The sequence below is a fragment of the Emys orbicularis genome, chromosome 7 (genome assembly GCF_028017835.1).
Source record: "Emys orbicularis isolate rEmyOrb1 chromosome 7, rEmyOrb1.hap1, whole genome shotgun sequence".
NCBI lineage: Eukaryota > Metazoa > Chordata > Testudines > Emydidae > Emys > Emys orbicularis.
The window spans coordinates 45,744,326-45,770,498 of record NC_088689.1 but is presented as its reverse complement, the minus strand read 5'-3'; the positions used below and the strand labels follow the sequence as shown (position 1 = coordinate 45,770,498).

The 26,173-nt window shown below is 42.4% G+C and overlaps 1 protein-coding gene across 2 annotated transcripts in view; it reads right to left on the bottom strand.

The window, feature by feature from the left end:
- SLC25A16 (solute carrier family 25 member 16) overlaps positions 1–22,961 on the bottom strand; it is a 31,907-nt gene extending 8,946 nt beyond the window's left edge. The window contains exons 1-6 of one of the 2 annotated variants that reach the window (XM_065407288.1): positions 22,883–22,961; positions 20,436–20,528; positions 17,991–18,124; positions 15,926–15,989; positions 6,670–6,791; positions 6,012–6,078 (exon numbers count right to left, since the gene is read on the bottom strand). In XM_065407288.1, coding sequence (XP_065263360.1) covers positions 6,012–6,078; positions 6,670–6,791; positions 15,926–15,989; positions 17,991–18,124; positions 20,436–20,528; positions 22,883–22,961 — 559 coding nt within the window. Of the gene's footprint in view, positions 1–209; positions 264–6,011; positions 6,079–6,669; positions 6,792–15,925; positions 15,990–17,990; positions 18,125–20,435; positions 20,529–22,882 lie in introns of those variants that run through there. The other variant, XM_065407289.1, reaches the window with a different exon arrangement.
- Positions 22,962–26,173: the final 3,212 nt, after the last annotated feature.

The window sequence follows — 26,173 nt, the reverse complement described above, 5'->3', positions numbered from 1 at the left end:
GAGAAAAATGTTATTTTATGTAGACTTTAAGAAACAGCAAGTTTCTTACTGATACGCATAGCCTTTGTAACATAAGACAGTAATCACACACTGAATTATTTAATTCCTGATTCTTTACGAGGTTTTTATTAAATACTGTGAAAGAGAGAGAAAAGTTACATACATTACATAAATCAATACAAATATTATATGTTTATCCAATAGCAAACCTAAGTGTGGTCTAGGAGTCAGCTTGTTGTAATTTGCAACGTGTTGAGAAGACACTGGAAAAAAGTGTGGCATTAATTTTAAGGATTGGTTTTTGTACTATACATGCAATGGAAGTGTGCATACAATAATACTTTGCAATTGTCTTGTAACTTCTAACCAACGATCTTAAAACACTTTGAAAAAAGTGATTTTTAATTTAACATAAAGAACAGGAATACTTGTGGCACCTTAGAGACATTTGTCTCTAATGAGAGTGTGCTACACACACAGTCGAAGACACCGTAGCCCACGAAAGCTTTTGCTCAAATAAATTTGTTAGTCTCTAAGGCCTGGTCTACACTAGGCTTTTATGTCGAATTTAGCGCCGTTACATCGAATTAACCCTGCACCCGTCCACACCACGAAGCTATTTAGTTCGACATAGAGCTCTCTTAAATTCGACTTCTGTACTGCTCCCCAACGAGAGGAGTAGCGCTAAATTCGAAATGGCCATATCGAATTAGGCTAGGTGTGGATGGAAATCGACGCTAATAGCTCCGGGAGCTATCCCACAGTGCACCACTCTGTTGACGCTCTGGACAGCAGTCCGAGCTCGGATGCTCTGACCAGCCACACAGAAAAAGCCCCGGGAAAATTTGAATTCCTTTTCCTGTCTGGGCAGTTTGAATCTCATTTCCTGTTTGGACATCGTGGCGAGCTCAGCAGCACTGGCAACGATGCAGAGCTCTGCAGCAGAGATGGCCGTGCAATCCCAGAATAGAAAGAGGGCCCCAGCATGGACTGATCGGGAAGTCTTGGATCTCATCGCTGTGTGGGGCGATGAGTCCGTGCTTTCCGAGCTGCGCTCCAAAAGAAGGAATGCAAAGATCTACGAGAAGATCTCGAAAGCCATGGCAGAGAGAGGATACAGCCGGGATGCAACGCAGTGCCGCGTGAAAATCAAGGAGCTGAGACAAGGCTACCAAAAAACCAAAGAGGCAAACGGACGCTCCGGATCCCAGCCCCACACATCCCGTTTCTACGAGGCACTGCATTCCATCCTAGGTGCGGCCGCCACCACTACCCCACCACTGACCGTGGACTCTGAGGATGGGATATTGTCCGCGGCCGGTTCCTCGTCGGAAATGTTAGCGGACGGGGAAGATGAGGAAGGAGATGAGGAGGACGAGGCAGTCGACAGCGCTTCCAACGCTGATTTCCCCGACAGCCAGGAGCTCTTCATCACCCTTACCGAGATCCCCTACCAACCGTCCCCATCCGTTACCCCGGACACAGAATCAGGGGAAGGATCAAGCAGTAAGTGCTTTAAACATCTAAACATTTATTTTTAACGGAACTGGAATATTTATAATATTAACAATGGGGTTTTCATTAAGTCATTTAAACATATAAACTTTTATTTGTAACAGAACTGGAATCTTTATAATATCAACAATTGGTTTTTCATTATTTCTTTGCCTTAGGCGCTTAACTATTTAGTCCCAACTATGTAAAAAAAAAATCTAACAATGTCCGGATTTTCATGATTTTGCTGCCCAAGACGCTCCACTCTGTAGTCCCTTCCAGTACAGCTACACCAAAATCCGGTCTATATGTCCGGGAATTGACACGAAATCCTCATGGGAGATCTCTACGTAGCTCTCCTGTAGGTAATGTTCAAGCCTGTGCATCAGGTTCCTTGGCAGGGCGATCTTATTAGGTCCACCATGGTACGACACGTTTCCACGCCAGGACTCTATCAAGTACTCTGGGATCATTGCACGGCAGAGCATGGCGGCATACGGCCCTGGTTTCTGCATGCTCTCCCTAAGCATCCGTTCCCTGTCGCTCTCCGAGATCCTCATCAGGGTGATGTCGCTCATGACGCCCTGCTTTGAATTAGGGAGGGGAATGTTAGTATTGGGACTGCTTTACAGCCACGCAGTGGAGGCGGGAGAGGGGCAGCATACAGGGATCTTTCCCTGGGACAGCCGCGAGGGGGTGGGACAGAGGCAGAGCTCATGCTTCCCTGATTGCTGCCAGCAGAGACTGGCATTGCTTTCAATACGAAAGGAGCCCAGTGCTTCTATTAAAGTTTTAAGCAGCCACAAGTCTACGGCTTACATGTTTGCCTGCTACACAAGTTCAGGTGTCCTGCCCCGCTTCTCAGATCGCAACTGCAAGACCCCAGGCACTGAAGGCGAGGGCCGAAAATTCGACCTTGTCCTGAGTGCGCATGTGAGAGGTGCAGTGCATGGTCTTGTTCACAGAGAAAGATTATGTTCTTTGTTCACAACTTCATTTATCTGTCTCAGGAATTCACTCCCTTTTTCCCATTCCCACAGACACATCTGCGACTGTCTCCCAACCCAGCCTGGCATCACACTCCCAGAGGCTAGCGCAGATTAGGCGGAGGAAGAAGAAGACGCGTGAGGACATGTTCTCAGAACTAATGGACTGCTCCAGAGCCCAGGCAGCCCAGCAGACACAGTGGAGGGAGAACTTGTCCCAAATGCACCGAGCAATCATGGAACGGGAGGAGAGATGGCGTCAGGAAGACCAGCAGGCGACTCAAACGCTGCTTGGACTAATGAGGGAGCAAACGGACACGCTCCGGCGCCTTGTGGATGTTCTGCAAGACCGGAGGCAGGAGGACAGAGCCCCGCTGCAGTCTCTCTCTAACCGCCCTCCCCCGCCACCAAGTCCCACACCCCCCTCACCCAAAGTACAAAGAAGGAGGGACGGCAAGGGCCGTTAAAACTTTCAGTCAACCCCTGCAGACTGCTCTAGCACTAGAAGGCTCTCATTCCCCAAAATTTGAAAAGTCCTTTCCTACCCACCTCACACAAGCCCCCATCCAAGTTTCCCCCCCCCCGTTTCATGTGTGTTTCATAATAAAATATTCGTTTCTGTTAATTACTGTTTCCATGATTTTCTTTTGGAGGAGACTCTGTCTGAAGGGGGGGAAGGTGCTTGGTAATTGGACAGGACAGTCACCTTTAGCAGGGTACAGAGGCGGGGGCAGGCCCAGCATCAGGACACATACACAGTGCAGTCACCAGTTGCCCTGGTCACTCTGGGAGGTGGTTTTCATGCTCTGGGGGGGGGGAGGGGCTTGATCTGTGACTTTGTGGCAGGGGAGGGCAGTTAGAGATCTTATGCCGCGGTCCTTATCCTGGATCACAGAGCCACGCAGCAGGGGATCTGTAACCCTCCTCCCCCTGCCAGAAAGTCACATAGCCGACACATACACGCAGTCCCGCCCAGGAGTGCTGGCAGGCTCCGCAGAAACAACCAGTCCACCACTGCGGAGCCTGTCATTCCTGGAGTTTAGAAGCATCATTTGCATCAGAACACTAAACCTGCCCCCCGCCACAGTCTGCGTCCCCGGTTTAAAACATTCCCGCGAAAACAGTAATAAAGACAACGGTGTTCATTAACAAAACAGAACAGATTTTATTTTTTGGGAAGGTGGTGAAGGGGGTATGTAACTTGGAAGGATAGTCAACATTAACTGGGTAAAGAAACGGGGGCAGGTTCAGCTTCTGTGTCCACAAACTTAACAGTCACTGGTTACCCTGCTCAGTCTGGAACCTAGCTTTCAAAGCCTCCCGGATGCACAGCACGTGCCGCTGGGATCTTCTAATCGCCCGGCTGTCTGGCTGGGCGTAATCAGCAGCCAGGCTATTTGCCTCAATCTCCCACCCCGCCATAAAGGTCTCCCCCTTGCTCTCACACAGATTGTGGAGCACACAGCAAGCTGCTATAACAATGGGGATATTGGTTTCGCTGAGATCACAGCGAGTCAGTAAGCTTCTCCATCTCCCCTTGAGACGGCCAAAAGCACACTCCACCACCATTCTGCACTTGCTCAGCCGGTAGTTGAAGAGTTCTTTTTCTGAGTCCAGGGCGCCAGTATAGGGCTTCATGAGCCAGGGCATTAGCGGGTAGGCTGGGTCCCCGAGGATCACTGTAGGCATCTCCACATCCCCAAGACTTATTTTGTGGTCCGGGAAGTAAATACCTTCCTGCAGCCGTCTAAACAGACCAGAGTTCCTGAACACGCGAGCGTCATGAACCTTGCCCGGCCATCTGACGTTGATGTTTGTAAAACGTCCCCTGTGGTCCACCAGTGCTTGCAGCACCATTGAAAAGTAGCCCTTTCTGTTTATGTACTGGCTGGCCTGGTGGTCCGGTCCCAGGATAGGGATGTGAGTCCCATCTATAGCCCCACCGCAGTTTGGGAATCCCATCGTGGCGAAGCCATCTATGATGACCTCCACGTTTCCCAGGGTCACTACCTTTGAGAGCAGTACCTTGACGATTGCCTTGGCTACTTGCATGACAACAACCCCCACGGTAGATTTGCCCACACCAAAGTGGTTCGCGACTGACCGGTAGCTGTCCGGCGTTGCAAGCTTCCAGAGGGCTATGGCCACTCGCTTCTGGACAGTCAGGGCTGCTCGCATCCGGGTGTCCTTGCGCTTCAGGGCAGGGGACAGCAACTCACAAAGTTCGAGGAAAGTCCCCTTCCGCATTCGAAAGTTTCGCAGCCATTGGGATTCATCCCAGACCTGAAGCACTATGCGGTCCCACCAGTCCGTGCTTGTTTCCAGGGCCCAGAATCGCCGTTCCACAATATCCACAAGACCCATTGCCACCGTGATGTCCTGGGCGCTGGGTCTCGTGGTTTCTGACAGCTCTGTGCTACTCTCCGACTTCAGGCCCTCACGGCGGTGCCGTAGCCTCCTCTCCTGATTTCTCTGCATCTGCCTCAGGGAAAGGTGTATGATAAGCTGCGAGGCGTTGAGAACGGCCACAACTGCAGCGATGGTCGCAGCGGGATCCATGCTCGCACTGCTGTGGCATCCGCGCTGTCACTGATCAGAAAAGTGCGCGAACTGATTTCCCGCCAGCGCTTTCAGGGAGGGCGGGAGTGACGGACGGATGACGACAGGTACCCAAAAGCACCCTCGACACATTTTTTTACCCAGAAGGCATTTGGGGCTCGACCCAGAATTCCAATGGGCAGCGGGGACTGCGGGAACTGTGGGATAGCTGCCCACAGGGCACAGCTTCCAATGTCGACGCTTGCCCCGTTAGTGTGGACTCACAAAGTCGAATTACTGTCCTTAGTGTGGACACGCACGTTCGACTTTGTAATATCGATTCCACATATTCGATTTAAGTGAAATCAAACTACTCTCGTAGTGTAGACATACCCTAAGGTGCCACAAGTACTCCTGTTCTTTTTGCGGATACAGACTAACATGGCTGCTACTCTGAAACCTTAATTTAACATGTTATAGTTACAAGTAACACCTAAGATTAATATAATTGAAAGAAATTAGACAAAAAATCTCTTATCTTTTCAGTTTATTTACTTCATTCGAGAACAGAGTCAGTTTCATTGTTTCCCCTTTATAGTCAGTCTATTTTCCTTAGTTTGTGTGGGCCTTTCACACAGCAACTGCAGCCAGATTGGCCAGGTTTAGGAACAGGTCCTACACCTTTTTCCATCGGAGAAGTTTTAGGGGTGGGGAGGGAGAGAGAACCCAGTCACTGGCCCCTCACATCTCAGAAAGGTCACTTAGGGATTTTCACTAGTGGTATAAGTTACAGCAGCTATTCTAAATTGCACTGATCATCATCATAAGCTGATCTACCATAACATCAGGAAGCTGCAAATGACTCCCTGCAGTTTGCCCTTTCCATTCTGTCCAAGCAGAAATTTAGCCCTTCCGTTTAACAGAAGCTAATACAAATTTTGCAGATACAACTGAGATGCATGTATAATGCTGGCAACAATATTTTTAACTTACCTGCATAAGGAGCCATTCCTACAACTGTAGGCATCAGTCCTCTGTAAAATCCAATGAAACCTCCTTCCTTTTGAAGGAAAAATAAAAATACAAACAAATTCTTGACAAATAGAATTATAAATAGTTAGATTATTATGGAACTGACTGTATTGATAACAAGTCGTTTGTATGACACTGCTAGCCCGGCAATGAGGTATTAATATTAACCTCATCTTCCTCTTCCTCAGATGCTGAAGAGAAGGGACTATAAATTGGCTGCTTAGGAGACAGAACGGAGAAGGCAGGTCTACCTACACCCAAGATCACAAAGTAGGGAGATGATTTCCAATACACACAAATAAGTATGTTAGCTTTCCTCCCACTGTTATAAATAAATATTCTCCAAGGCAAAAACCTCAGGAGTATATACCACTGCTAATCCACTCTTAGTCCCAATTTGTTGTCCTCTGCCATTTTCACCAGCTTGAGCCGCCCTCCACCAGCTTGAGTAAAAGGGGAGCATCCAGACCCTTTTGTAAAATGAGAGTGTGCTACACACACAGTCGAAGACAAATTCACATTAGTTTCCATCAGGTCATTAAATAGTGTTGCACAGCATTAAAAAAAATATAAACAACACATTTTTCTTTAACAAATATGGAAGGAGAAAATGAAATACCTTTGAATAAATAGTCTTGAATGCATGAATAATTCCGGTGTACTTGTGCTCCCCTTTTACTTGGAATGCCAGACGTGCTCTTACCATATCAAGAGGGTAAGTACAAATGACTGCTGTTATACCTATTTTAAAAAAAAAAGAACACCACCACATACCTTAATTGATCTTAGATAGTTTTAAGCAAAAAGGATCCTTTCAAGGCAAACAATTAATATGTGTACTCAACAACTTTTTAAAAGTCAAATTTAAAAGTCTACCTTTAATCAAAGGCTAAGAGAACAAAACTCAGCCATGCAGGGAGTATTTACATTTGTATCCATCAGCACTAATAGGAGCTATGCAACTAAACCTCAATCCTGCAATGGCTTATGTTACTAGCTGTACTCATATGAATAACCCCATTGGAGTCAGTGGGACTACTCACCTGCATGAATAGAGAGTAAATCTGGTGAGTAAATCTTTGTAGGATCAGGGACATAGGACCTAATCCTGCCATACTTAAATATTCAAACATTAAATGAGAAAGCACCCCAGACTTATACATTTAATTTCCAAAAAGTGATGCTAGAAAAAAGTCTAACAATACAATTGCTATATATTTATAAGTGTATATTTAAATGGTATCAGAACACACTGAAGATAGTCTAAATGAAAACTTAAAATAAGGCTAATAATAATAGTTTTAATTTATGTTGATATTGAATTTGTTTTTTTAATCATTCTGTTTACTCTTAGCTGAATGACAATAAATTAGTTAATGCCACATTGTTTACAGAGCCAGATTCTGTGGTCCTTAATTATACATGCAGCACTTAATTGTGGAAAAATAACAGGAGTACTTGTGGCAGTAGCCCATTTGAAGTCAGTGTTGTGTGAATAAATGCTATGTACATGATTAAGGGTTGTAAATCTGACCAAGTGTTATTGTAGCACTACTGACACGCCCTGCAGTTAACTTATATCATCACTTCCATTATAAATCTCTATATCTGTATTTTTCTTTGGTTAGACTTCATAAGATGATATTTACTTGGACAATAGAAATCTGAAGATCTACCATCATGCTGCTCCAAATTTGCATAGCGGTTTAGATGTTGCCATTTTAGGGGCAGATCACAAACAGAACTTAAATTAAAATAATGACAGTCCTCACTAACATCATTTAAATAATTTGCTTCTCTCTACCACTAAGCTATGAGGTAGATAGTAACCCATGAATTGTTTACAAGGAACATGGAGGGAAAACTAAAATCACTTATAAATATCTGAGATTGCTGTAGTTTCCCCCTCCCCCACCCCATCCCCATTTTACAATTAGAACCCTGGAAGCAAAGAAGATTCAATTAAGGTAAGGATATGTTATATAATTTTAATATTCTCGCCACTACCCACCTACACACAATCAAGAAACATTTAGAGTATAAAAGAAAAAAAACCACAATGTAAGGGACAAAGATGGTAGTAAAGTGGGAGAAGAGGAAGATAAAACAAATAATTACAAGATATGAAATTCTGTCTTGTTACTCTTTTCTTCTACTCCATCCTACAACTACTGTCCAGTATACAGGGCAGACAGAGCAACCAGCATCCAAAAAAGAGGTAGGCTCATCATACTGCAGTTTTTAAACTTGAACACAAACTTGCAAAACAGAACCTTGTTAGAATGGAAAATGAGACTATACTGACACATTGCAGGCACCAAGGGACCATGTTTCAGCCCCTTCAGTCTAAGCAGAGAGCAGTCTAACGGAATACCCTCTTAACTTGTTCTGGAAGGGAGCAAAGGCAGCAAGCCAAATATTTTGCCATAATGGATTTGAAGGTTCTCATGGAGGCTTGAAAACAAGATGAGCACATACTAATTAGGGGTAGTAAATTCCTTAGTCCAGGCCTAACAAAATTCAAGGACACATTTGCCATCCAGTGAGTAAAACTTCTTTTTCCAAAGTAGGATTCAGTTACAACGAAAACCACTGAAAGATAAGTGAAATACATTGCAGTATTATTCAGGGTCTCAGAGGAACTATAAAATCCAGGCAATCTTGGAATCTCCTCTTCAGAGTATTAAAAAATATATTTAAATCTTTATTTTCAGTTGGGAAAGGTAGAAAGCACATTCAGATATATTATTGGCAGAATCAGATTTATTACAATAAGTATTTAATTTTACAGAAGGCCTCTATTTAGCATCTTAGAAGCATAGGTTTGATGATCTTGAGATTAGAATGCTCAAAGAAGGGGCATTTTCTTGTTGCAACTTTGCGGCCAAGTTTTATGAAATCTTCAGGTTACAAAGGACAGTGGTTAAGCTTCCACTCCCTAACCCATGAAGGAACTGAACCATCAGAAGCAAAACTCGGCTGTTCATCTTTGGTGACATCCCAGTGACAAAAATCAGTAATTATTTCCTTTCAGGGGAAAAAACCAAACACAAATTCATACGGTTTTCTGCAGGAACCACTCACTCCTACTAAACAAATCAACATTTAAATTGACTTGCCATAGCAGATAGATAAAAGTCCTGAAGGGGGGGGAACAAGCTTCTACACATTGGCAGAAGTCTGGCTTCCTCTTGGGACTGCATACTCGTAGTGATATCATGATTATATAGGCACCATCATCTTTCTATACATTACCAGAACAAGGTGACTTCTCCAGAGAAGTTTCTTCAAATTGTAGTAAGCTGAATGAAACTTTCCAATTGAGCTTGTAAAGAATCCACAGACTGGCTCTCCATCCCAGAAAGCTGACATTGGTCATTATGCAATCTAAACTTCTCAAATCAGAGAACCAAAGGTTCTTGCCCCCTGGATTATCCTCCCAATAACACACTCGCTGCAGAAGAGTAAGATACCTTTCAGAGAGTGTGGAGTGTTTTTTCTGACAAAACAGCAGGCATCTGCATGAGGAGTGTCTCTGGGGCAGTGTCACCCAGGGTTCAATTGATGTAAATTGCAAAGTCCCAACTGACCTGCACTACCAAAAACAAGCCCCAACAGACTACAGTCCATCTGGCAACATCTGACTTTCCCTAATGGAGTGTCTAACACTATTCCAAGGTGTCAAGTATCAGGGGGTAGCCGTGTTAGTCTGTATCTACAAAAACAACAAGGAGTCTGGTGGCACCTTAAAGACTAACAGATTTATTTGGGCATAAGCTTTCGTGGGTAAAAACCTCACTTCTTCGGATGCAGATATTCCAAGGTGGAGTAACTTGAGTCCTATCCAGAAGGGATTTCACAGTTCACAAAAAAGCCGTTATATTTGAGGAAATGGACTATCTAATCCCTGCCCTGATCAGGCAGTCATCCAGGTAAAGCTGGATGCATATTCCTCAGACAAAGACTGGCCAACAGAACCTCCAGGAGTTTGGTGCACACAAGTGGCCAAACCTAAATCCAAACAGCATCTGAATCTGGAAAACTCCGAATGGAGGAGTACAAAAAACTGCATGTGAAAAGGCCTTAACAAGACCCATATTTTACATGTTTTTGATGAAGTCCTCTAGCCACAAAGTTTGATGAAAGGATGTACACTCTGAAAAGACCTAATGACTCAACAAATCCAGTGTGGGCCATAATCTCCATGTTTTCTTGGGAATCAATGGTAAATAGTGGGAGAAAGACACTAATCCCTGTTCCTTTAGGCCAGCGATTCTCAACCAGGGGTTCGGGGCCTCCTGGGGGGCTGCAAGCAGGTTTCAGGGGTCCGCCAAAATAAACCAGAGAACAGACTCGTTGGGGCCCAAGGCTGAAAGCCGAAGCCTGAGTAAGTTAGCTTCTCAGGGCCCCCTGGGGTGTGGGGCCCTGGGTAATTGCCCTGCTTGCTACCCCCTAACACCAGCCCTAGCTTTCAGTCTACTGGATATGCTGAAACACTGTTGTGGCACAAGTGGGCTGTGGAATTTTTATAGCATGTTGGGGGGCCTCAGAAAGAAAAAGGCTGAAAACCCCTCCCCTGTAGGCAGAAATACAGCAGGAAGTATCAATATTTCTTTTGAGTTAGAATAGCTACTACCTCTTCTGGGAGATTCAAGGGCCAAACTGTGACAATGAATGCCAAAAGGAAAAGACTCAGCATAAATTCTAGGGTCTAATTTCATCTCTGCTGCCTAAATATTAGACCGTAGAGATGTTGGAGCTCAGCCCACACCACAAAATTTGACAGCTGATCAAATTATCCATAATTATCTGGAGTTGGGCTAACATCTTTTCCACAGCTTCTTCTTTGATGTGATTAGAAATAGTAAGGATACTTCCTGGCTAAGAGGCAAGAATTGAGATTTGCAGTCAGAGCATAGCATTGACCTGTAAGAATAGGACAACTTGCTCCCTCTTTGCTGAAAGAAACCACTTCTTCAAAAAGAACATAAAGCCATGAAACACAGCAGGGATTACTTCAAACTCTCCGTTTTGTTTCCCCAGTGGTGTTTGGACCTGGGAGCTGTTAGTGAGATCTGCTGTACAAGCATTCATCTCTAGTTCTGTTCAGGATTTCCTACCATTATTTCACCTTCTTACTCTTCCTTCTTTGTCAAATGGAAGTTTAAAGAGGAAAAAAGAAAGCATCTCTCTAGAGCAAAGAAAGGAAGGCTGAAGGAGAATTGTGCCTATGAAATGTATGTATTGCATATACACCAGCCTTGATTAAAAATAATCTTTTCCTGGCAAGTGGAAAACTACTATTCTCTATTGTTCCATCATTCTACAAAGAGACAAAAACTGCAGAACCTTCTTTTTTTTAAAAACACCTACATCGAAAAAATTCTTTTGGATTCCCCAAATATAGGACTTCTAATGACAAGTTTAACTTGAAGACCAAAGGGAGTCCCATCTGGCTATATTGTCAATGAATGTTCAAACGGAACCTGAAATTCACAAAAAGCACAAGGTACAGTCTTACACTAGTGTAGTGGAATGGACTAAGTTACCCATGCTACATTTATTTTTAAACCATGAATGGAACCTGATGACTACAGCACAAGGAATTCTTTTTCACTGTAGCAACAGTACATATGAGAAAATAGTTGAAGTCTAGCAGACCTGTCAGGCAGGTCAAGAAGTTTCCCTAGCCCAGGAAAGTTACAGGAAATTCTACAGTTCATAGACCTGTACAATATAATTAAACTGCTTACATCTCAAGGAGTTAGCTGAATGGTTCCTTTTGTATTGTACCTTCATCCTAGTATAACAGCGATAGGGATGGTGTAGTTAATACTGAGATGGCACTTTCATTCTAAACCCTTATTTTCAGTTGCTTTCTGTAAATTAGCGGATGGGCTAAAGTTTCTTATACTTACTCTTATACCACATGAATTATTCTGAAAACAACAATTATTCTAAAAACAACTATACTGAAGCACAGTGTTTCCCCCTACTGTTCCAGCCAAAAATAGTTTATCAAAAGTAGGGGGAAAACACATTTCTGTGCTTCAGTATAGTTGTTTTTACATTTGGAGAACTCAAATGGCTTTGTTTTCAAAATCCTTCCTTTTAGAGAGTTTGTGTGTGTAGGGGGTTCTTTGTTTTGTTTTTTCTCTAAACAATTATCTAATATCTACCATTTTTTCTATCCTCTCAACCAATTCTCTCTTTCCTTAAAGGAAATGATAAAGCAATTATCTGTTAATTAAGTGTTATGGCTGAAATTTGAATCACAAAAGAGTCAGGAAATTCAGAGTTAAAGTCTCCACAGTAACTTTAACCTGGCCTCCTTGAATATATGCATTACAATGGTTTTTTTCATTGCATTCACTCATACTTCACCCATCCTCACTACTTTTCTCCTGATGGCAGAGGGATACCTTTGACTTGCGTACATTAGGAAATATGTTCCGTTTCCCATCATTTTGCTAACACTGATTTAGTCCCACTGACATTAGCAATGTTGGGAACCCTGGCTAGACAGGACTACCACATCTCCAGTGTTTAAAAACACAACTTAACAGAAGCAGTTGCAGCACATACAGCTGCATCACAAGGGAGAAGAGGCGCAGGCAGAATTACCCTCTTCTGTGACACATTTCTCAGTCCAGGGATGCTGGAGAAAACCCCTTCTCCGAAGGTACCAGGGCACGTGAAGTGCCATGCTTCCCCCAGAGCCAACCAAAGACTCAAGCCAGCAGAAGTAACTGGGTTGCACCTGGCACAGTTAGGACGCTAATGTTGTCAGAGTCTTTGCTCAATTTTTTCTCTCCTCTGTGATAAATGGCCGTTTACTCCAACTCCCTTCTAGACCTTCATACACAGTCTCTTCACTTCAGCCTTATTCCACTGCCTTCTATGCTCACACCCTTCGTCTTTCCCTTCTCCTACGACCCTTTGCCACCCTCACTCCAATGCTCACCCCTTCCTTTCCCTCTGCATGTGTGTTATACTCCTCACTTAGTCTATTGCAGTGGTTCTCAACCTTTCCAAACAACTGTACCCCTTTCAGGAGTCTGATTTGTCTTGCGTGCCCCCAAGTTTCACCTCACTTAAACTACTTGCTTACAAAATCAGACATAAAAATACAAAAGTGTCACAGCACACTATTACTGAAAAATTATTACTTTCTCATTTTGTCTGTATGAAATTTTACGTTGTACTGACTTTGCTAGTGCTTTTTATGTAGCCTGTTGTAAAACTAGCCAAATATCTAGATGAGTTGATGTACCACCTGGAAGACCTCTGCATACCCCTGGCTGAGAACCACTGGTTCTATCTGGTCTATTTAGATTTTAGGCTGTTTGTGGCAGGGACTGTCTCTTATGCTAGTATTTGTACAATACTTAGCACAATAGTTGGTTGGTCTCAAGGTGCTACTGTAATACAAGTAAAAGAGTTAATGTAGTCTAACCAACATGGTGCTTCAAATGGTTGCAGCTGCAGTAGCTCTATCTACACAAGGACTCCCAACATTCCTAAGACCAGTAGAGCAAAACTAGGGAATAAGCTTTTGAAAACACGTTTCCCTAAGAGTAGGGTGAGAAAGATAAGCTTTTATTCCACTTCATGCTGTATAAAGCCAGCCAAGTTCTTGACCATGTCTTGCCAAACAGATTTTGTTAGCTTTTAGGATTTTATGGATTGTTTCTTTTTGTTCTCTCTTCTTTTGTTTGTTTGTTCAGTGGGGGGGAGGGGGGAGAGAGGGGAAAAACCCTTTATTTCATGAGGTTCTTTTCCACTTAATTGAAGGCAATAGTGTCAGCAGTCCACTGTTGGTCAATTTTTTAAAAAACAAAAGCTACCTATTTAATACCATTTAATGACTATGTGGCAAATGTCAATCAATGTTAAGTCCTCTTCATATAAAGGTAGGAATAATAATTAGCTTTTACCTCCCCACTGAATCCTTAGCTGTTTTGGGTTGAGTGGAAAAATAAAAATTCATTCCTCATATTTTACACTCACAGCTTGCAACTGTTATTTCTTCTAATACCATAATAATTGTTAGAACTCAGATTAATTTTAAGGGGGGGGGGGGGAAAGGATAGAAGACTGTACATGCTGAGAATTATTCCATGACAATATTCCGAAGCATCATATAAGGCCAGGGATCATACGAAGGTCCAAAGAATCCACCCATTTCAGAGTCATAGAGTTTAAGACCAGAAGGGACCACCACATCATCTAGTCTGATCTCCTGCACATCATAGGCCTCTAAACCCCACCCAGTTTCTCCAGTATTGAGCCCAATAACCTGGATTAGATTGAAGTATTACACCACTCAGGAAACTGAATTATTCTGTGACACAGGCAAAGGACAGGAGGGGCCAAGGTGCACAGTGCCCAAGGTCCCTGCAATGGCAGGGAACTGATCTGGTGAGATACCCAGATGATCTAGCAAGCAACCTGCACCTCCATGCTGCAGAGGAAGACAGACAGACAGACAGACAGAAACCAAGAGCCCAGTCAATCTGACCTGAAGGAAAATTGCTTTCTGACCCCTTAAACTCTGACCATTAGCGCAAGAGCCACCACCCAGGCATCTAAAACAAAGATTCTCTATACCATCTCAGAGCACCAGCCCACCCCATCCAGTGTCCCACCTCCAGCTGTTGCCATCTTTGATGCTTTAGAGGAAAGGGAAAAACAAAAACAAACAAATTGGGAGGACAAAATTTTCATCTGACCCCTGCAAGTGAAGCTGAAATCCTGAAGTATGTGATTTAGGAACATAAGAGATAGGATCAGAAGGTATACTCCCTGAGCCACCAAGCCCAGCCTCTCACCCCCATCTCAGCACACAACCCCATCATACAATCCTACTGATAAATTTATCTAGCTCTATCTTAAAATTAATTAGGAGTCTGTCCCCACTAATATTATTAGGAGGCTGTTCCAGAACCTTACAGTTCTAATGGTTAAAAACGTTCTTCTAATTTCCAACCTAATTTTATTTATGGCCAGTTTAAACTCATTTGTTCTTGTGCCAACATTTTTCTTTAACTTAAATAGTTCTCCCTCTTCGATTTATGCCCCCTGATGTCTTTATAGAGAACAAACATATTCCTTCTCAGCCTTCTTTTTGCTAGACTAACTAAGCCAAGCTCTTCTAGTCTCCTCTTGTAAAATAGGGTCTCCATTTCATGTTGGTTTCCAACATCTTTCTATACCCATACTAGAACTAGAATCTATGGTACCCAAGCTGGGGAGCCAATTCTGCACTGCAACTTAACGTTTTCTATACTATATATGTATGATACTGTATTTTACTGTCATAAGGTAAGGTATTAATTTCAACACTATGCATCAAAATTTACATGGGAAACCCTTTAGGAGTACAGTTTTAGTACTGTAATTATATTAGCAGGTTCTTCATACATGCATACTAGAAATGCAGAACAGATGTGCATTTTTATTTTTATTGTCCTTCTTGTGAACGGTGTACATTTCACAAAAGTGGCAGAACATATAGAAGTCTCTCTTATCTAGAAAAATATATTAAATCAAACATGCCTAAGCAGCTGAGAGAAATCAAGAAAATTAAGAAATGTATTTAATAAATGTTGCTAAACCATCTTAAATTATTAAAAGTGAATGAATTTTTTAAAATCCTGTTTCTCACTATTTTTCCTTTATATTTCTCTCAGCTTGGACATGATTATCAGTTAATCTATTTTCACTTTCATGCTTTGAGTACTGTTTATTTGATTAAAAACAGATGATTTCAGTGTAATTATAAAAATATTTGGGAAAGCATTTCTAATGGTCTTGGGTTTAAAAAAATATTGTTTTAACAAGATTTTACACAATCAAAATTTAAGTTGCTGTACCTGCCATGGATCCAGCCATTAAATTGTGCACATGCCCAGAAATTCCAAGCTTCTTCTTTATTAGCTACAAAGTAAAAAAGTTTTATAACAGTAATAAGTCACATGATATATGATAAAGAAGCATATCACAGAGTTTACTGTAAATACTGTATAATAACTGTTTCAAAGTGTGTGTTAGCAACTATCTGACATTACAAATGAAAAACAGAATGCTCAATTTCTGTTAAGAAGTGGTAGCACTTCTCAATCTTTTTATACTCCTCATTTGTTATGTATACCACTGTACTGAAAATATTTTTATATCAGCAAATGTAGATTGATAAGACTGAAAAAATGGGACTTTTTCCATTAGAGATGAGACACAATACAAGTATAAAAATAATATACAAGGAATGCAGACTGGGCCTTCTATTCACCCTCATAACACAGAGCAAAGGGACTTTCAGTGAAGTTGAAAAGGAACACATTTAAAATTGAGAAATGGAAATAGTTTTCCCACACACCACAAACTTAGCCTGTGAAATTCATTGCCACAAGAGTTCATTGAAGCCACATGCTTAGCAGGATTCAAAAAAGGGTTGGAAATTTATATAGGCAAAAACATCCCATGTTATATTAATTCTTATTGTTTCTTTTAACCAGTGTCTTGGAAGGGATATAAAACCTCATGTGTTTTGACATAAGCCAAGCAACTGATGAGGGTTAAGAAGAAACTTCCCTCATAGACAGATTACTTCATATCTTCTACTATGGGGTTTCTTGCACCTTCCTCTGAACCATCTATTAATGTGCACTGACAGACAGGATACTAAACTAGATGGACTACAGATATAATCTAGTATTGTATGACAGTTATATTCCTAATAAGAAATTCACTGTTGATCAGATCTGTGTCCTGCACCAAGTGGAATTCTCAGATTCTGAGACTAAGTTTAGGATCTACCTCAAGCCTACACTCTGTTTTCAAATCAGTATAAATCAGTGGGAATTTATCGGAGTAAGAATTTAAGACAAAAGGAGGAAAGACCTCATGATTTGGCCTCTGGTGTCTCTGGGATTCTTAAGCCCTTTTGCTATGAAGTATGGCATGTATTCTTGTGTATAGCACAACATAAAATACAAAGATTTAAAAAAATGTTTTTGACTCAGAAGATTGGACTCTCAAAGTTCTCCTGAACTACTCACAGCTTCCAAAGAGAGCTAAAATATGCAGTTACAATGGAAAAAAATATTTAAACATCTGAAACTGGCTACAGGTAGTTCCTCCCCCTACCCCCAAAATATCTGCCATCTGGAATTTGCTCCTTTGAGAAGGAAGCCCTCACAGCCATGTTCAGGGGCCAACACAACTCCCACTAAAATCAATTGAAGTCCTTCCATTGGCTTCAATGGAAGTTGGATCTGACCCTTGAAGTTTTACATTCCAATAGTAAAGGCATAATTTTGATTGAGTATAAGCAATGCTCAAGTAGACACTTATACCAATATCTAAGCTCCAATATTACAGGAGCAGTAAATGCACTACACTAGAAGAGAATTCACAGATCTTGTGGGATCCTAAAATACTGCATTTTATCCTGCAGAGCCAATTTTTTTCTTGTGACGATGGTGCAGGTCAAATATAGGCTTCACCAACCCTCACAGGATGTCTTTCAAATTTAAATGAACTATTTGATTTATAAAGTAATAAACCTTTCTATACAGTATTAAAAAGAACAAAGAGACGTTACATTTTACATTGAGCCGCTACATTCTTTACAATCAGAGGGCCACTTTTTTAGCACGATGGCCAGCAGCAGGTTCAAGAGTGCTTTATTTTCAAAAATATTTCAGTTTGTTCGTAGTGAGACAAACACAGTAAACTAAAATTTTGAACCGTTTTTCTTATAGCAAAAGTGGAAATATTCTCACTTATGCCCCCATTTTTTTAAATAAATAGATTAATACATAATTCAGGCCAATGTGAAAAAAGGGGAGCTTGTTAATGACACGATTTTAATGTTATTTTATCATTTTAAAACTATATTCACTGTAGCCATAAAGGAAACAAAATAAATCAAACTACCTTTTTATACTGGTCAAATGCCATAAACTGAATTGCACCATATGGAAATATTCTAATCATCATTGCCCCGTTTCCTTTATACAACCCAAGGTAACCCTCCTTTTTTGGGACAGCACACAGTGTAGAAAACACTCCTGTCATCAATACAAAAAAAGATATTTAACAGAGTTACAATGAAAAAATGTTCCAGCAAGTATTACTGACAATAAGACAGTATGCATATAACTAAGGCCAGATCATATTGTTCTTATGTAAGTGTGGAGGGCAGAAAACTAGCTTTCGATGCCCAAATGTGGTCAAAGGGAGGGAGATTTGGGCCTATTTCCACCAGCCTTCTTATCACCCAGGTTCTGTGGAAACTCCTTATGAATCTATGCATTTGATGCCCCATGAATTGGGGAAATGTGACCTAGCAGGAGGGAGATCTATTCCATGTGATATCATCCCCCCAGAGAAATACTGTAAAACTGGACACTAACAGCACGGAAGTTAAAACGGATATTGATAACTTTAAATCTAGTCAATTACAAAGTGACTAATTTACTACACCTGCCTCTGAGTCTGTCGGAATTTGTAGTTTTACAATCATTTTCCCATTTTTAAAATTTATTTTTCTCCAACGCTGCTGTGTAGAACACAAAGAGGGAATAAACAACTGACTACAAAGGTGAAAGAGAAAAAAAAACTATCCACAGCCTTTACTACAACATCACCACCATGGTATGTAAGCAGCTAACACACACTGATGAATTTATTATCCCAGAGGGTTATTGTGAAACGGCAGCATTATTATCCCCATTTTAAGGATGGGGAACTGAATTACAAAGAGATAATTTGCCCAAGATCATAGAGGAAATCTGTGGCAGAGCCAAGAACTAAACCCAGCCCTCCCAAGTCCCAGTGAAGGGCCTTAACTACAAACCCTCCTCTCTATACTATACATAGTTGCTATCAAATGCATAAATTAAACAAATTAAAAAAACACAAATATTTTCTCACATCTCTTTCAATTAACTGTAAAGATTATTTGTAATATGTAAACATTTTTCATATTCAGATGTAATTTTTAATACTGACTTTGACAAATATTTACTCATTGAACTGAAGTTTCTTATCTTTGTCCTCTACCCAAAAGTGATTTTTTTTAAATTGCTAAAATTCTGTTTAGTTATCCAAACAAAAAGGATGGCATTTTTCACACATCAAGAGAATGGTTCTTCATGTTCACAAGGTTTAGTTTTAGAAATTCATACTTGCTACAACTTCAGTGAGAACAAATACTTTTGACATAGCTAAAATTTCCCTCCTCCCCCTCAAAAAATAACCATTTATTGAAAACTGCTTTTATTTTAAAAGATACATGTCATGCGGTCCATGTTTCTTTAACTCCACACATTAAGAGACAGTATAAATATTTAACATGGATTTTGGCTAACTGAACCTATGTAACATTTTCTTCTCTATATCCATTTTTCACCTATTCTCCCTTCCCCACCTTTTTTTTTCTGCTGAATGTTTAATTAAAATGTGCATTCAATTCAAATCAAAAAGTAATTCCTGGTACTCCAGTATCAAATCACACATCCGCAGTATGGTGAAATTTGATTTGAATGTATAAACTGATGATTGCATATTCTAAAAAAAAAAAAAAAAATCAGGGGATAAGAAGAATATTAGAATCAACCATGCAGCTATTTCAGCTTATGATTGTTAGATTGCATATTCAGACTCTGCTATTGCAGTCAAGTGCGCCTGCCGTTCCCTTCTTCTTTTGTACATCAAACTGAATACAAGCACAATCATTTCAATATTGTATTATAACTCAGTATTTCTCCTTGCCAAATGTTCTTTTTAAACAAAGTTTCTTGGATTTCTAAGTTAACGTGATTTATAATCGGTATTTTACATGTACAAGTCATCCAATTCAAGGTTGTGCTTTACTGTGTGCTTGTAACTCAATGAAGTTGTGCAAGAATGTCCAGGCATCATCCATGCAATGATTCTAATCACGTGCAGAAGGGGGCAGTGTTACAGTTGTTCTGGGAATAATTTTGAATTACAGTAGTTAATCTGGAGTTTACACAGTCATTTAAGACAAAAAATTAAATGAAGTGCCAAATCCTGCACTCCTTAATTGTCCAAGTAGCTCCACTTTCTTAGTCTTGTTACACATATAAGTAAGGTTTGCAGGATCTCACTGTTTATAAACACATTTTTTGAATGAACATTGATCTTGGATAAACAATTTCATAGCATTAATTACAGTCCCCTGTGTGCAGACCTACCAAATCCAGCAAGCAGACAATGAAATTGTGCTCATAAAAAGCAACTGCCTATCCAATCATAGCATTTGTTTACAGCAATCATATTGGTAAGTAGAAGTGACACTACTTTCCTAAATAGTATAAAATTTAAACTTTTTAAAATGTACAGTAGCCATCTTACCTAGATGTTTGTAATGGTGATTATGAGCTTGCAGTAAAATCTTTACTCGATCCAATGGTGCAATAGTCGTTTTGGCACAACATCCTGCAACACCTTACCAACAACAACAACAGGGGAAGTTTGAGTTGTTCATGTCAACAGCTAAATCAAGTATTTCTCTACCATATTTTCTTTTTAAATGGAACAATGTTTCCCCCCCCCAGGAACTAAAGTATTAAAAAAGTAAATAAGCTTTCGTTTTCAGGAAAAATGTAATTTAAAAAAAAAATCCTAAAAATCTTAGTGAAATTAGTAAAATCGATCTTTAGATTTTGTTTAAAAGACCGTTCTTCTTAGCTGTTGAATGCCCCCCAACAACCACATTCAGTTATTCAGCAAGTTATTTTAACTTTCCCATCCTCTTTTTACTTTTCTTCTTTAAGTCTACAGAGTTCAACTTCTCTGTCATCCTAGCTGCTTTCTCTCCATGGTCAAACTCTGTGCTGGTTCAACAGTAATATTTGGTACATATAACAATTAGAAACGAAGATTCACGGTGATGAGTGCAGAATGAGAAACTTAAGTAGACAGATCTTTATGACACTTTACTAACAGTGATGAGAGACGAGGACCTATCTGTGTGGGAAATAAATCTGTGTTTTCTCCATAGAGCGTTTTCTAATATTTCTCCCCTTTTCTTTCTTTTTTTTAAATAGCCTTATTTTTCAGAAGTCACGACTACAGGCACAATATATTTCATTCACATGAAAAAGAGACTTTCTTAAATGTGCTAATGAGGCTGCCTGAGCATTCAGCATCTGGTTAGAAGTTAGGTAATGATCTTTTCTGATTCTGCAAAGCATACAAATAGGAGTACGTGCATGAATTAAACAAGCTGTATTAAGAAGAAACATACAGGTACCTGCTACATACAGGTAACTCTCCCCTCACAAGACACCACTTATTTATAATATTCTAAAGAATATTAATATAAAAAACTGTTTACTAGTTAGTTCTGTTGACTCCAACCAGGTCTTTAGAAAGATCCTGTTTTCAAGGGGAAAGGGCTGTAAAGAGACAATACTAAAGCAATGTTGTCTCTGAAATTTCTTTCCTTCAAATTTTTATGTTTAGCACCAACAGGTCTCCAAAACCTCATAAACACTTAAGAGACTCCAACCCTCTTTACCAATCTAATTATTTAGATAATGCTAAAACATGTCAAAGAATCCTACTTAACATTTAGATCTCAATCCTGCAATTTCATGCATACTGATTAGCTGGCAGGATCAAGACATTGGGGGCCATTTCTTTTTTCTAAAGTCTTGTGTACCATGAGAAAGGTTTTTTTGGAATAACTTTAGTTTTCGAGGGGAATAAACTGCCTTGCATCCACACACAAAAATTGGTGTGGGGGGGTTCAAATTATCTGGCATTTTATTGCATGTTAATTTAACTCACTTTGGAAGTGAAATAACTATACTGTAATGATTTTTTGGGGGGTGGGGGGGGGTAAGGTTTATGGCCATGATTCTCAACATCCTCTCACAATCCTTAAGAAGACTAATCATCCTAGAGAAGGAATTAAAAAGCAGTTTGTCTCATTTTCTTGGGTTGATAGTAGTTATGAAAAAGACCTATTAGAACATATTCCTCTGCCACCCCCAACAGAAGCCATACCAGATGTTGCTAACAACATTAGGGTAACCTATATACAATATGTTAACTATTTCCTTGGCAAGTTCCATTTTTTGACAGTTCTCTGAAAGCTAGATGATCATTGGGGTGAGTATAAAATGGAGCATGGCCTAGGGCAGGGGTTCTCAAACTGTGGGTCAGGACCCCAAAGTGGGTCCTGACCCACCCAAGCTGGTGTTGGCCCCAGCAAGTCTGAAGCCCAAGCCGCAGCCCCATAGCCCAGAGTTAAGGTTACAACCCCCCCAACCAGAGCAGAAGCCCTTGCGCTCAGTCTTCGGTCCCTCCTCCTGTGTAGTAATTTTTTGTTGTCATTAGGGGGTCATGGTGCAATGAAGTTTGAGAACCCCTGGCCTAGGGTTTACAGCTAGCTCTGCCACGTGACCTTGGACAAGTCATTTAATCTCCTGGCACCCAAGTTTTCCCTATCAGTGACAGGGGCAGAAGGGCACAACGTGAGGTTGTTCAAATGAAAGCCGCTTATCTCTTTCCCCATATAACAAACACCATGCCTCTCCTATGCCAAAGGTGTTCACTTCCCCCACTTTGCAGGCCCCATATGCTACCGCCCCCATCCCCTGTGCCCAGGGGGCCCCTGGGGCACAGCACGCAGCCAATGGGTTCATGTCCGTTTTTATCATGGGCTTGGTGGCCACACCAAGGGGGAGGGCAAAGCCTGGTGCCGCAGAGCCCCAGCGGCATGGCGGGTGCCCAGCAGCAGGGGTCTCACCGCGGCCTCTGCCGGCAGAGAGCAGGGGGCGAGGGGCGTTTACCTCCCGCTACGAAGGAGCGGAGCCAGTAGAAGTCTCTGTGCGCTGCGGCATTGGGCCCCGCCGGCCCCTGCGTGTCCATTGGGGCAGCTGGGGCGCAGCCGGCTCTGCGGAGGAAGGTTTCACTAAGGGAGCCCCCGGCGCCTCCAGCACATGGTGCCGGCCCGTGCCCCACCACGAGCCAGAGGGGGAGCGGAGCAGCCAGCCACGATCACTGCGCCGGAGCCGCCGCCGGGAAGGTGTCGGGGCCGCCTCTCTCCTGCCTGGGCATGGCCCAGGCCGCTGCCTCGGGTCAGGAGCCCTCGGAGTGGCTCAAGCGGGCGAGCGGCGCCGGCTGATAGCGTCAGAGGCAGGGAGGGGCCGGCGCGGGCGCTGTATCCTCTCCCCGCCCGCGGCGCAGCCCTGGGGCGGCTCGTGTGCGCGATGCGAGCGCTCCGGGCCAGCCCGCCGGCTACCCCTGCACCTGTCCAGACCCCCCCCGGCGCCTGCCACACTTTTCTCTGGCTCTGAGCCCTGGGGCAGGCTGGTGTTTGCCTGCGTGTGCAGGGATCCCAGTTCCCGCCTGGGGTGTTCGGTTCTCCCCGAAGAATGAAGAGTGCAAGTTCTATATGTGGCTACCGAGATTGGCACCATCTGTTCATTGGGGGTGGAAAAACCGCAGGCACCGTTTTTTTGGGAGGGCTGGTGTGCAAAATGCTCCTGCAGACTAGGCGCAGAGGCCTCAGCATAGCTGAAAAAAGATGGCTTTGGCCTGTGCTTTCTCAGAGATCCGTAAACTTCATTACTCTGGTACAGGGGTCGACAAACTTTTTGACCTTAGGGCCACATCTGGGTATGGAAGTTGTATGGCGGTCCATGAATGCTCACGAAATTGGGGGTTGAGGTGCAGGGCTCTGGGGTGGGGCTGGAGATCAGGGGTTGGGGGTACAGGAGGGTGCTCCAGGCTGGGACCGAAGGGTTTGGAGGGCAGGAGGGGGATCAGAGCTGGGACAAGGGGTTGGGGCACAGGCTTCAGGTGGCGCTTACCTCAAGCAGCTCCAAGAAGCAGTGGCATGTCCCCAACTCTGGTTCCTACACGGAGGCGTGGCCAGGCAGCTCTGCGTGTTGCCCCGTCCACAGGTGCCACCCCTGCAGCTCCCATTGGCCGCGGTTTCTGACCAATGGGAGCTGCGGGGGCGGCGCTTGGGGCGGGGGCAGCATGTGGAGCCCCCTGGCTGCCTCTATGCATAGGAGCTGGAGCGGGGACATGCCGCTGCTTCCAAGAGCTGCGCAGAGCGGGGCAAGCCCCTGACTCCGCTCCCCGGCTGGAGCACCAGAGCAGGGCAAGTTCCGTGCCCCGCTCCCTGGCGGGAGCTCAAAGGTCAAATTAAAACTTCTGGAGGGCCAGATGCAGCCCCCGGGCCATAGTTTGCCCACCCCTGCTCTGGTATGTCCCAGATCCACAAAGGTACTTAGGAACCTAAGCCCCAATGTTAGACTGCACTGCAAGCCACAAAACCCCTGCACAGCTGCTGCCAAACCTTGTATTGTAGGTGCCTAAATTAACTAAGTAAGTGCCCCAATTTGTAGGGCAACATTTCCCGAAGTGCCTACATTTCTGCCTTTGAGCATGCACGTTGTTGTCTCACTTTGTATGGCTATCTCCCAACTAAGCCCCTCAGTACAATCCACAAACTAGGGGAAAATAGGGGCAGAGTGCCTGCCCATCTTGCCTGTGGGGCCTGAACCAGTATCTGCTGGATAAGTTCCCATTCAAAAATCTGGCTGAAAGAGGAAGGGGTTATAGTTTTTATCCGAGTGGTTAGAACATTCACCCAGGCTGTGGGAGACCTGGGTGCAATTCCTCTGCCTGAGGGGGAGAAAAGATTTTGAACAGGGACCTTCCATATCTCTCAGGAGAGGGCCCTCACCACTGGGCTATGAGATATTCTAAAGTGGAGTATCTTCAGTCTCTGCTGTTGAAACTAGTTCAATTTGTATAAATAATTAAAGAGTTTTGGGACGAGTGGTAGAAAGAGAGTGTGCTATAGTCTGATGGTTCAGGAAGCCAACTGGAAGGTCAGAGACCCAGGGTCTAGTCCCTCTCATCTGGGCCAAGCTGCCTGAATAACCTTTTAAACTGTCTGCAAACCCTATTGTTTTAATGCATTTTTATATAAAAGTTCAAAATATTTAAGGTTTTAATGGCAGGAAGGAGTGTGTACAAATCAAGTTTTTAAAGCGTTACACGGAGTCAAGACTAAAGATTTCTCTTCCATGGTCTACCTCTGACTTGGACTCTGAACCTGCAATAAGAGCCATCTGAACAGACCCCTGCCTCCCACACAATACCATTCAAGTAAACGGGGCTCTGCATAGGGACAAAGGTCTGCTTTTATGGATTAGTTTAGAAAATTGGAGCCTCACTCTGTACTGTTAACCCCTTGTACCTGTTTTTATCCATTTATAGGATGGGTAAAATAGTACTTAGCTACCTCCCAGGAGTATTGTAAATCATAAATTGAAAAGTGCTTTGAGTCCCTCAGATGAAAAGTACGTTATAAATGGCACAATTTCACATTTTCTAGCGGTGTCTATAAAACTGGCAAAGGACTACGGTACATCATCATAGAATTGCTGCTGCCAAACAATTCCTGAACCTCAAGATCCCTACTCATTTCTTCAGATTCAGTGCATTTCTTTGCTACAGGACACACTGCCCCTTCCAAGAGAAACACAAATGAACAACATTCCAGTACATATTGCAAGAAGTATGAATAAATTAGAGACTTAAGACAATTAGCTCATCTGTTTAGGTGTGTTCCCTCTCTTCAGTTAGCAGTATTAACAATATTAATAGTTAGAATTTTTCATGTTCAAAATGCTCTCCAAACTTTACCTAATTAATAGTTAATACCTTCTGAGGTGGGTAAATATTATCATCTCCAGAAACAAGAGAATTTAAGTTATTTTCCTCTCTGAGAAAATCATTGTCAAAGCCAGGATTAGAACTCCAGAGTTCTAGCAACCAGTGTTGTGGTCAGGGTATTGAACCAAACTTATGTAATACAAGACTTCACTCTAATACCTCTCTTAACTCCTTTTTTAAATTATTTACATTAGTTGCACTGCTCCTTATGTACCTTTGCTGCCCAGGTATATTTGAGTGTATGTTATTCCTTTCATTAAAATGATATTGTCAGTTTAAAAATAAGTTTATTTACTTAGTGCTGTTCATAAAATCATAGAGAAATATTAGAAATTAGAGACAGACAAAATTATCTCTCTGCTACTATACATTTCTTCCCTGTTATA